Genomic DNA, 13393 nt, shown 5'->3' on the forward strand with positions numbered 1-13393 from the left:
TGGATTGCCAAGATCCAAGAATATGATTTGGACATAAAACCCACAAAGTTGGTGAAAGGACAAGGATTGGAAAAAATGTTGACAAAATCAAACTTTCAGGCATTGGGAATTAACTTGTTGGCACCTGTGGATGAAAAAGCAGCTGAAGAAAGTGAAGGAGAGCAAGATCCAGGTATGAAGATTAGGTATAAATTTTTGTGTTCAGAATGGTATAAGCATATAATTCATTATTTGTGCTTTCTTTCTTGTCCCCAATCCTTAGATAGAACAAAGTATAGGGCACTAAAGATCAAGGCACAACCATATGTGATTGTGGAAGGCAGATTGTACTGGAAGGATCTTGCTGGAATTTTATTGCTATGTTTAACAGAAGATGAATTTACAGAAACAATCAAAGATTATCATGAGGGGTTTTGTGGAGGACATTACAGTTGGAAAGTAACTGCACATAAGATCCTTCAGGCAAGATTTTATTGGCCTACTTTATTTGGTGATACATATAAGTTTGTTAGAAGTTGTCAGAAGTGTCAGCTTTTTGCTGAGAAAAAGAGATTAGCTCCTTTACCTTTGATTCCAATTTTCATAGAGGAACCATTAGACAATGGGGATTGGACTTTGTTGGAGAAATCAATCCACCTTCAAGCAGACAAGATAGGGGGGTTCTCACGGCAACTGATTACTTCACCAAATGGGTAGAGGAAATTCCTACTAAGAGAGCAAATGATCAAATAGTAATGAAGTTCCTGGAGGAAAATATTTTCAGCAGATTTGGATGCCCCATTAAAATTATAACAGACAATGCTCAAGTCTTCAATTCAAGTAAGTTCATTGCTTTTTGTCACAAGTATAATGTTATTTTGTCCCATTCAACAACTTACCATCCTCAGGGAAATGGATTAGCTGAATCTACTAACAAAACTTTGATGAAGATCCTTAAGAAAACCATTGCAGAAAATCAAAGAGATTGGGATTCTAAGTTAAAGTTTGCTCTGTGGGCTGCTAGAGTAACTACAAGAAGATCTACAGGGAAATCACCTTTTGAATTAGTATATGGAACTCAGGCTCTGTTTCCAAGTCAACTTGTAAAGCCAGTGATTGCAATGATTCAAGAGGCGAAAGAAGAACCAAATGCTTTGATAAGAAGAATGAACAAAGTGGTGGAGCTAAGCGAGAACAGGGACAAGGTAAGAGACAACTTGATTATGTATCAATCCAAGATGAAAAATATTTTTGACAGGAAAGCCAAGGAAATTGATTTTAAAGTTGCAGATTTAGTATTGAGATGGGATACCAGAAGAGAAGATAAGGGTAAACATGGGAAGTTTGATCCTCTCTGGTATGGTCCTTTTAGAATTTCTGAAGTGAGATCCAATAATACCTTCATCCTTGAGAATCTTGATGGTGAAACTCTACAGCTGCCTGTTAATGGGCAATACTTAAAGCACTACTTCCAGTTCTAAAGAATAAGCATCATTTCATTGTAAATACCAGAGTGAAATCAGTGTACAAATGCCATAACATTTCAGTTTATGCAAAACAATATATGACTCCATGCCTGAAGTGAAGGCACTAATCTGTGGTTCTTAGTGCTTCTGTGGCAAAAGCACTATCCCCAGGTGGAGCCAGATGTTGTAACATGTATCTTTTTGTTTCATTCAAAAAATCACTTGGAAAATATTTTGAAAAAAGATAAGGCAAGAGGGAGATGTAACAAATTGTATATTGGAATCAAAGCACAAAAGAAACAAAGTAATATGTCGGAGTTGCAAAAGAAACAAGTGTTAAAAGGGTTAAAGTCGGACCCAAAATACTATAAGTTCTGCTTTATAGAGTTCGGCGGGTTCGCAATGGTATATATGACTGGTTTTGCCGATAGCGCCGATTGCGATTTGCAATCGCGGGCCGGACCCAAAACATATATGTATTACGTTGCAAAGTTTCGGCGGGTACGGGCTTATATGTGATCTCGCCGATTGCGATCCGCGATAAGCGCCGGACCCGAATGTATATATAATGTGCTTAATAGCTTCGGCGGGTCCGCAATGCCTTTATGCATATATGTTGGTTCTTTTGCCGATTGCGATTCACGATAGTGGACCCGAAATATATATATGTTTTATTGTAAAGTCCGGCAGGTCCGCTATGTTAAAAGCCCTTCATATGTATTTTGTTTACGCAGTTCTATATGTATTTCTATTGTAAAGGGTTATAATAGAAAGGTTGGACTCGAAGCATATACATATTATGATTTATAAGCCTGGCAGGTCTGCGATCATCGCATAACACTTTATATATATGTATATGGCATGCCGGTTGCAATTTGCAACGGGCCGGATCCAATAGTTGATATATATTATGTTATATAAGTCCGGCAGGTCCGCAAGGCGTAGGAAAACGCAGATTTCAAGTTATAAGGCAAGTTTTTGGGCGGAGCAAAAACAGTAAATGGTTTTTATTGGAACTCACCCGATCCCACTTATATCATTCAAGCCGGGTGGAGAGAGGAAACCGCTTATTTCGGGTGGGTATTCTCCGGGCTTATGTCCCACCTGAAACCTTTATAGACCGTCTGATCTGAAAAGCGCAGATCTACAGTGGGATGTATTGGCGGAAAGGTATACCTCAAAAATTGTGTGGAGCCCGTATTGAAAGCGGAAAAAGCATGTTTTATAATATATTTTCTTTATAAAAGGTTTACAATAGAAAAGCACAGATATAAAGGATTTACGCATAAGTCCAACACTTCCATAGTTATGTAGCCTAAGGGTACGTAAGCTAAGTTTTACAGTGATTATCGGGCCGATTACGATTTGCGATGGAAGTCAACGAAGCGCTGAATGGGCAGATTTGACAGGTTTATAAAGCAGGATTAACTCTTTTGAGTTCTGTATTAATCAAAGGTTTGTGTTAATTTCACTGTGTAAAGTGGGAAATTAGGGTTAGAGCCGAAGCTTAAGAGGAAGACAATCCAGTATGTTTCTTTGCATTTTGGCCAATCAGAATGCCCATGTAAGCTCAGGATTACACAAACTAAACATATTTCATTACGACTAAAACGAATTAATTATCATTAGGGCATTTACAGAGGAATTCGGTAGTGGATCAGCAGAGCAAGCCAACAGTTATCATCCCTTCTAAATCCAGTTATGTTTTTGTTTTTTCATGTTCTTTGAGGTGTCTTTTACCCTCTGTAAAATTCTGTAATAGTTTTTACTTCATATAGTTAGAAAAACAGTTAGATAATTTGGGCAGTTCTAGAAATCAACAACTATTCCACAATGTATAAAAAGAGGAAAATTTACTAAGAAAGGGTTCGAATTTTAGAGAACCCGGAGACTAGGCCACTGTATTCCTGATATCATTGTTGATTAATGAAAGAATCAGAAGTTTCCATGAGTTGTCGGGTATAATTTTATAACCTTTTCTGTTATGTGTCATGTTATGTTTTCTTCTTTCAAGTATAGTAATGAAGCTGTAGGTCTTTATTTGCTTATGTAGATAAAGTTAAAATTCCTTAAAAGAGCGCTCCTATACTTGAAGTTCCCACCTTCTTTTCTAAGTTATAGATAATAGTTTATGTGAAAGACCAACATATTATCTTTAACTTCTCCCAGAGTCACAGATAGTAGTTTCTGTGTTAAGCAGCATATTGTCTATGATTCAGTTCTCATTTCCATAATTCTTCTAAGTGATGGATAGTAGTTTCTGTGAAAGATCAACATACTATCTTTAACTTTTCCTTCAAGCTTTCTTCATTCATCATTTATATCTAGCAACAAATGGCATTCTGAGATGTTCTGGTCATACATGTACTAAGGGTTAAAGACCAAGTTTCCAGGTCCTTCATTTAAAGACACAACATATATCTAAGTGACAAATAAGCAACAGTAAATAATATTTATTAATGTCTTAAGCACAATTTCCCTACAGCTAAGAAATTGGTTTCTTAAGGAACAACACATGGATTGAGCTCCATATAGTCAAACCAATTTTCCATTATGCACTCCTCAAACTATGTAAAAATAAGTTTGAATGTTCAATGAAAAAACCAAATTCTTCTTTTTGAATGTTCAATGAAAAAACCAAATTCTTCTTTTACATGAAGTCCAAATATAAATTATATTTTTTAATTTATTATTTATTTTTAATTATTATTCTTTCCAATTTCAAGTAGCATAATGCATTTGGATTGCTTATTTGGATTCTATTTATTTCAACCAAGTTTCTCCCTCGCATGAGGTCCAATTGCAGATTATATTTTTTAATTTATTATTTATTTTTAATTATTTTTTATTACTATTCATTCCAATTTCAAATAGCATAAGGCATTTGAATGGTTTATTTCGATTTTATTTAATTCAACGTTATTTTCAGTTTGCAAGCCATTAAGGTTTCAACTCCTCTCAATTCGCTATCCTTCTTTGAAAAATTTACATCAAACTATGCTTTATCACCATTTGACTCTATGTGTAAATATATACATATAAATGGACCTCCAGCTCATTCATTTTGTAAAATAAATTTTCTATTCATTTTCGGTTTATTTATTTTTAAATAAATGTTTTATTTTTTTTACAAATGCTTCTCATATTTTGATATAAGAAGGTTGTGTATTCTCAAAAATATTAACATGTAGAGGAAGATCAATGTCACATTCAATTAGAATATTTGTGAAAATTATTTGATTATTTTTTCACACAATTAGAATATTTGTGAAAATGATTTAATTATTTTTTTACAAATTTTTTTCATATTTTTGTATTCTAATATACACGGTAAAGTTGTTTTTCTTAAATGCTAGATATATTTATTTTTTTTTTTTTCTCACTTTCTGGTTCACGGATACCTGGGTCAATGGGTAGCCGCTACATCCAGGGTTGTTCAACACTGGGTGCACGCACCCGAAGGCTTCAACACCCCTCGGCCTATTTACTGACCTAACCCCAAGAGCTTTCGAGATTCGACCCTGTGACCTCCCATTGGCAAGGCACTTGATTTGACCGATTGAGCTAACTCTTGGGGCTCATATTTAAAATATTTTAATAAAGTAACAATTTATATTTAATTATATAGATATTTTTTATATTTTAATATAATAGGAAGGTTTTGTTAAAAGTGGTAGGTGTGGTGTTTTTTTGGTCTCCCAGGACGAATAAAAATAGAATAATCATAGAGCTTAGGCATAGCTTCTAACAATCAGGCTAAAACATTGTTCTAACTCTATTTTTTCCAATTAAATCTCTAATTATAATAAATTACTCTAATAACTCTAACTATCATATTGCTTTAGGAACCTTTCATTTAAGACAATCAAAATGAGTTTTGTGATAGAGATATATCTTTTGATCTAGCCTCCAACAAACTATTCATCTATCTTTAGTAAACCAAAGTATTGAGGAATGGTTAATGCAATTCAAGAGGGCTTATGGCATTGACAGATCCTTTCAAAGTTTGTATTCCAAAAGCAACATCCAACCACGCTCTAGTGAAACAATTAGTGGACCATCAAACATTCCAAATACTTAATTCAACATCATTGCAACAAACACAATACTTAATTCAACATCGTTTCAACAAACACATTAAGCTCGAAATGTTCTTCATTAGAAAGCTCAATCATGATCATGTTCTTAAAGTGCATTTTTTTCCTAACAAATGAGCAAGTTGCAAATGATTTGTCATTGACCACTATTACTTTCACATTCACCAATGCAATTTATAATGTTCAACTTTGAAAAAGAAATATTTTTTCAATATTATTATCAAATATTTGATTGGACCATTACTTGAATATCTTATTACAGCATTTGTGCAATATAATACCATGTGGATAAATGTCTCACATATCTTATTCCATAATGTCTTATTGCAACCTTTGCGCAATATAATATCATATGGAGAAATGTCTCACATATCTTATTCCATAATTGATGTATATTGTTGCAATATTGTTGCATGTTTTTAAAACATTTTTGTAGTTATTTTTTATTCTTAATCTTTGCAAGAAAACCATCTAAAGTTAAAATCTTTAAAACACATTTACCGTGAGTTACTTCCCACCATAATTTAAGCAAATTTTTGCATTAAAAAAAATATATGAATAAGATGCAAACAAGTGTAACAGGTAACGTTGCTGCTTAGTACCTGCCTCTTATGCAAAAAGTAATTATAAGATTACAAAGCTTGGATCTTAATCAATGTTATGGTATAAGGGTATCAGAATGGTTAATGGTCCCATATCCAACATATGAACATTATTTATATTCTTAGAAGTTAGTGAAGTTCATTGGAAATGGAAAGTAGGGCTTTACAATGGTAAGAAACCGAGTTGTCTTTAGTGAGATTTTTTGGAAGCTTTTCCGGTAGGTTTTTCTTGTTTAATTTCTCTAAAATTTGGTGGGAATTTATTGAAATCACAAGATTGATGGGTAATCACTACACAATCGAAGTGCCCTAGGGGTTTCTCAGGGCGTTGAATCCATATATATAGGAAAAAACACTTTAAATAACACAAATCAAGATTTCACCTCAAATTTTTCCTCCATATTCAGACACTGTAAAGTCCAAAAAGTCGCACTAAAGACAACTCCGTAAGAAACCCATAATTCCTACATTAGAGTGCACAATTAATGCAGACTTTAAATTTTACCTTTTTTAGAATGTATACACACCTTACATGAAAGGAAAGTATGTATGACACATGCTTCCTTAAGGGAAAGCATATGTACCTAGTGAAACTCTCTTTAAAATTGAATTAAGTGGAGCAAGCATACTAGACTAGATATATCTTACCCAATACAATCAGTAATGGTCAATTACGACCAAATACTGTTATAATAGTTGTTGATGATCAACCCTATAAGCAATATCAAAATATATATATGATCTACTTTGTTGTTGAGTGTTTATTTGTTGTGTTTTTGAGTCAACCTCATCTCAAGGAGAGCCTTGGCATGTATCACTTGTCAATTTAGAGAATTGAGGAAATATAGAAAGATTACAAGTTATATGCAACATGGTATATTTGGAAAGCCAATTTAAATTATTTTTTAAATTAAAATAAACATTGTGTTGCAACATTTTTTTAATGTTTCTAAATAATTCCTACCTTTAGCAAAAAATATCATTTTATCACCAAAGTTGTAATGTTGAGATTTCTAAATTGAAAATTGCTTTTACACCTATTTAATTCAAAATTATTTATCTATAAATATAATAAACTCTTATATCAAAAATATGTTAAAATAATAAATATTTAAAAGAAATAATAAATATTTAAAAGAAAAGCATTAGGCTTAGCCTAACTAAAACAAACTCTAGGAAGGTATAAAAATATAAATTCATCTCTAATTCAAATTTATTAAACATTGAAACATCAAAATAAATTTTGAATGGTAAATCTTTTATTATCAAAAAGATCTTAATTATGATTAATATTTATTTATTATTATTTTTTTGAACTATTCATAATGTAAATATATGTATAGCCATGATTTGATGTTTCTTCAAATTATACATAATTTTTTTTTAAAATGGTTTCATAAGATTGTGAAATTTTCAGTAAAAGTTTTACATGATTTTTTTTTTATCATTCTTAATACATATAAATCAATTAAAATACATATATTTTTTTATTTGTTAGAAACAAATATATAATATTATTTTTATTATTTTAAACATTATAAAAAATTCAAATAAATAAAAGAATTATCATATCAACTTTAAACTCATATTAAAAACCTTAACTTATAAATCAATTTTAACAATTATAATGCAAAAAGCCTTAAATATATAATACATAATTATAGACGTCTAGAATCAACTTAAAGCCTCACATAAAGAAACTTAAGGGGTTGCTTCAATTAAAAACACCATAAGATTCCAAACATTGTGAAAGCCATGTATAAACATATTAAATGTTATCCACACACTAATAACAAAGTAAATCCAATTAGGTTGTTAACATATTGATCATAAAGATACTTATGATGAAAATGTAATATATGAAAATATTAGAAAATAAAGTAACATACATATTAATAAGGTGTTTATAAAATTCAAAATAAGCATTTCCCTCCTATCAATAAAAATGAAATATCAAGACCTCAGACCTCAGAATTAAATCAACATGAGTGTTTACATATCAAGTGATGGTTATAATGACAAATATACCAACTACTCTGACAATTTAATCTGGTAGTATTCCCTTTTTAAATTGAGGAGGGCATTTATGATGACTTTAGAATTATAAACAGAAGAATTAATTTTCATCAACTCTATTGTGAAATAAGGATTGAGAAAAAAGAAGTGTACGAGGAAAGAGTATGTATTTTTTATTATTTTAAAAATGTGAAAACATAAAAGCATTTCATTTTATAATATGAGACCTTCAAAGACCATAGAAAAAATTGTAAAGTTATACCGATAACAAGCCCTTAAGATAATCTATTTAGAAAAAAAATTATGGAAAAACTAGAAGCATTTAAAGTTAATCTCGTTTTAAATAATTTGTTAACGTTGCTTTCAATACTTTTACGTATAATCAAGTTCATCAATCCCCTTCCCATTCATGTTACCTTCCCATGCTCAGGATTTCCTACTTACATTATTATTGTTATCATATGGTAATGAAGGTATCTTCACCCAGACACCTAGTATTGTCCATACCATATTTATCTCTACCTTCCCGACTAGTACAGTAGCGTTTCTGTTGATACACAATTTTAAAGGCATTATTGCATTACAGGAGATTTGCAGCCTTACGCTGAATCAACTCATTCATGGCGTATTTTATTTCTGATAAATTCGGTAATGGTATTGACGTTGGAAACCATGGTATCGGCTCATATTCAACACTGCATTTCTCACAAAATAATAAGAACTCTAAAGTATTTTCACATACGTTGTTGTCTGGACATCCATCATTCTATCTTTACTACCGTTGACGCTGTTGAACAACAAAACGCTCAAAGTCTAGGCTGGGAATTGCAAAACAAGGAAACCAGCACAGTATGTAGAGGCTACTCGCTCGGATTCAAAGCCTTCTCTTCTCTTTTGCAGGTGTGTAAGAGCATGAATGAGCTTCAACAAATCCATGCCCGGATAGTTATGAGTGGACTTGAACAAAACATAGTTTTGGCTACCAAACTTGTGACTTTATATGGCACTTGGGATTGCTGGAAGAATGCGCGCAATATGTTTGACAGAATGCGTAAACGGAATGTTTACTTATGGAATGCAGTTATAAGGGCTTATAGCAGGAAAGGACTCTGGCAGGAAACACTTGAACTTTATTATGAAATGCAAGGATCAGACATTGAGCCAAACAAGTTCACCTTTCTCTTTGCAATCAGGGCGTGTGCAGGCTTATTGGATTTGGAAGAAGGCAAAAAGATCCATGATCAGATTGTTGGAGCTGGATTTGAATCGGATGTTTATATGGGGAATGTACTGATAGACATGTATGCTAAATGTGGGAATTTAGAGAATGCGCGCCAAATGTTTGACAAAATGTCTCAGAGAGATGTGGTTTCATGGACTGCAATGATAGCAGGATATGCCCAGAATGGGCACTCTCCTGAGGCCTTGACGCTCTTCAATCAAATGCAGCGTTCAGATGCAAAACCCAATTCAGTTACGATTGTGAGTGTGCTTTCTGCATTTGCCTATTTAGCTAGCTTGCAGCAAGCTGATCCGATTCACAGTTATATAATTATAACGGGATTTGAGTCTAATGTTTCTGTTGGAACTGCTCTCGTAGACATGTATGCTAAATGTGGGAATATAGAAAGTGCACACAGAGTATTTGACAAAATGCCTCAGAGAAATCTGATCTCGTGGACTGCCATGATTTCAGGGTATGCGCAGAATGGATATGGAGAGGAGGCCTTGTCCCTATTTCACAGAATGCATGTTGCAGGCCTAAAACCTGACTCTGTTACCGTTGTAAATGTGTTGTCAGTTTGTGGGGATTTGGGTTCTTCAGAACAAGGCAAGTGGATCCATGATTATATAATTCAAAGTGGTCTTGAGTCAGATGTTTCTGTGGGGAATTCCCTGGTAACTATGCATGCAAAGTGTGGGAAATTACAGGTTGCACGAGGATTATTTGACAAACTTTCTATAACAAATGTGGTGTCATGGAATGCGATGATTGCAGGGTATACCCAAAATGAACATGCCGAAGAAGCTTTGAAACTTTTCTATCAAATGCAACTTGCAGACATGAAACCCAACTCAGTCACCATGGTGAATGTGCTCTCAGCATATGCCCATTTAGGAGATCTGCAACAGGGCAAGTGGACTCATAGTTACATCATCAAATGTGGGTTTGAATCAAATGTTTTTGTGGGAACTGCCCTTATAGACATGTATTCTAAATGTGGAAACATGGAACTTGCTATGAAACTTTTCGATGCGATGAATGTGAAAAATGTAGTCACATGGAGTGCAATGATTGCAGGTTATGCCCAGAATGGAGATGCGAATGAGGCTTTTACACTCTTTAGTAAGATGCAATTTTCTCAAGTAACACCCAATTTAGTCACTATGGTAAGTTTGCTCCCTGCATTTGCATGTTTAGCAGATCCGGAACAAGGTAAGAGGGTTCATGAATACATTATCAGAAGTGGATTGGAATCAGATGTTTCTGTGGGAACTGCTCTTGTAGATATGTATGCTAAATGTGGGAATATAGAAGTTGCGGCTAGGTTGTTTGACAAAATATCGAAAAGAGATGTAGTCACATGGAATGCTATGATTGCTGGTTATGCTCAGAATGGCTATGCTGCCAAGGCCTTGACACTTTTTCATGAAATGCAACTTGCAGGTGTCCAACCCAACTCTGTCACCATGACATGTGTGCTCCCAGCATGTGCCCATTTAGCAGCTCTGCAGGAGGGTAAACGGATCCATGATTATATAATTAGGAATGGACTTCAGTCAGATGTTTCTGTAGCAACTGCTCTCATTGACGTGTATGTCAAGTGTGGAAATATAAGTATTGCACGTGAACTCTTTGAAAATATTGTAGAAAAAGATGTAGTCTCATGGAATACAATGATTGCAGGCTATGGGATGCATGGAAATTCTAAGGATGCCTTGGAACTTTTTCGGCAAATGCAATTGACGCATATTAACCCAAACCACATCACCTTTGTTTGTGTTTTGTCTGCTTGCAGTCACGCAGGCCTAGTGAGTGAGGGCTCGCAATATTTTGAATGCATGTCTCGAGATTATTGCATCACACCTAGGACGGAGCACTATGCTTGCATGGTTGACCTTCTTGGCCGTGCTGGTCATCTGGATGAGGCTTACAACTTTATAAAAAAAATGCCATTAGAACCTGATGCTGGAGTGTGGGGGGCATTGCTTGGTGCTTGTAGAATTCACTGCAATGTTCAACTAGGAGAACTCGGGGCGAAGCGCCTTTTTGAGTTAGAGCCAGAAAATGCAGGGTACTATGTACTTCTGTCAAATATCTATGCTGCAGCTGGCAGGTGGGATGATGTGGTAAAAATGCGGACAATGATAAAAGATAGGGGACTCAAAAAAATACCAGGATGCAGTCTGATTGAAGTAAACTACAAGATTCACGCGTTCCTTGCAGATGACAGATCACATCCTCAGTCGGAGAAAATTTATGCAATGTTGTCAACCTTGGACAAGCAGATGAAGGAGGCGGGGTATTTGCCTAGCACAGATTTTGTGCTGCATGATGTGGAGGAGGAATTGAAGGAAAACATGCTTTGTAGTCACAGTGAGAGGCTGGCCATTGCTTTTGGGCTTATTAGCACAAGGCCTGGGACTCCTATTCGGATCACAAAAAACCTTCGTGTGTGTGGTGACTGTCATATTGCCACCAAGTTCATTTCCAAAATTGTCATGCGAGAAATTATTATGAGAGATGCATATCGTTTCCACCATTTCAAGGATGGGTTGTGTTCTTGCGGTGAATATTGGTAATAGTGAATGAAGCGAGTTCAAAAACACAAGTTGCATAGGTACAAACTTCTGTGAAAATGCTAGCCCACAACTATTTTTCAATTTAATTTCATACATAAAATAACCTAAGGGCGTAACAGGGTAATGTGGGAAGTGTTTATGTATTGGGTCAGAACAGTGATAGGCTGATAGCATAAGCTGAAATCCTGTTGAAGAGCTCTAACCATAGATACAAAAAGTAATAGCTTCGAAAACCCAAGAAAGAGAGATGAGAGTGGGGACTCGGGTAGCAAGCTCACTTTTCTCCAGTTAGGTGAAGTAAGAGAGCTAAGACAACACTCCATCTTCCCCCTTCTTGTCTCTTTGATGCATGGTGGCATCTATATCTTATTCGTGCTTTTCACTTAATGTAGATTACGAGGTCAAGGCTATCTTAATTGGTAGTTATACTGTTTAGAGATGATATGCATTGGAGTAGATTGGGCTAACCATAATTCATTAATTCATTTTTTTTAAATGGTAATGTATGGAAGAGGAAAGCTGAAGTCAATAAGGAGGGCTCTATAGCAGCAGGATGAGGAGAAAGACCCCATGGTCAAAAGGTGGCACAACGAGGGACAGGTAGCAAGAACTTATCATCCCAAACCCAATTCGAGAAACAAAATTTTGTAGGAGCAGGGAGAGCGTTCCATCTCTACTCCCTTCTTGTTTTTCCAAACAATGAGGGATGGAAGCCTCCGGCGGGGTATGATTGAGATATTGCAAAGTTTTAAACAATGTCCGAATTCTAAAAAGTGATGAATGGGAGATATCAATGATGTAGAGACTATCAAAACGCTCCTGCTTTTTACAGTCAGCACTTTGCAAGCCCATGAATTTTGAATTGAGACGAATTCTTGAAGCACAAGTTTTTAGCTCAAATATATAAAATAATAAATGTTATTTGGACAAGACATGGGTTCCAAATCCAAGTGATGTTGCTATGACAAAATTTCCAATAGATAATATAATATCTGCTTGGCAACGATCAAGCTCATGGAAAGATGGATTATTCTCATTTAGAAAATATATGAGAAAAATGAAAAATAGTTGAGGACCATGGACAACACACTGTAATTTATCTGGTAGCATTCGGGTAGGCACTTGAAATGGTGATTGAATTTCCAGAAGACGCTAGGTTCTTCTTTATAATTGTTGTAATTTTTCTTTTTCTTTGTTTTACCAGAAACAGTTATATTTTGTATTAAAAGAGACTATGGCTAAACTGGACAGCATAGGAGTACAAAATTTAAAGATGTTGACTGCCATTTGCAGATCTTTCAACCTCCCCTCAAAACACAAGGAGGGAAATTTCCAATGCTTTCTCTTATGTCTGCACTTATTAATTCTCGCATACGTGAGTAAATTTTAACACATTGATTACCTAACAGAATACAAAAAGAGGACATTA

The 13393-nt window shown here is 34.6% G+C and overlaps 1 protein-coding gene across 3 annotated transcripts; it reads left to right on the top strand.

Annotated features, from left to right (window-relative positions):
- The first annotated feature begins 8591 nt into the window (after nt 1-8591).
- On the top strand, nt 8592-12826 carry LOC149140230 (pentatricopeptide repeat-containing protein At3g12770-like). Of its 3 annotated transcripts, none has more exons than XM_089447674.1 (2): nt 8592-10976; nt 11181-12826. In XM_089447674.1, exons 1-2 carry the CDS (start codon nt 8812-8814, stop codon nt 11962-11964), a joined length of 2949 nt encoding a protein of 982 aa, XP_089303800.1. In that variant the 5' UTR covers nt 8592-8811; the 3' UTR covers nt 11965-12826. The 3 variants fall into 3 exon arrangements, with proteins under 3 accessions (XP_089303800.1, XP_089303798.1, XP_089303799.1); XM_089447672.1 differs by having other exon boundaries at nt 8592-10324; nt 10463-12825; XM_089447673.1 differs by having other exon boundaries at nt 8592-9991; nt 10160-12825.
- The last annotated feature ends 567 nt before the right edge of the window (nt 12827-13393 follow it).

This window comes from Pinus tabuliformis, chromosome X, assembly GCF_031772625.1.
Source record: "Pinus tabuliformis cultivar Carrire ecotype Pingquan chromosome X, CPIR1, whole genome shotgun sequence".
NCBI classification, from domain to species: domain Eukaryota; kingdom Viridiplantae; phylum Streptophyta; class Pinopsida; order Pinales; family Pinaceae; genus Pinus; species Pinus tabuliformis.

Bases quoted from the DNA above. Each gene is read 5' to 3' on its own strand.
- LOC149140230 (XM_089447672.1), top strand. From the start codon at position 8,812: ATGGTATTGACGTTGGAAACCATGGTATCGGCTCATATTCAACACTGC. The intron at 10,325-10,462 runs GTGGGTTTGAAT...CAATGATTGCAG, and splicing joins TCATAGTTACATCATCAAAT to GTTATGCCCAGAATGGAGAT.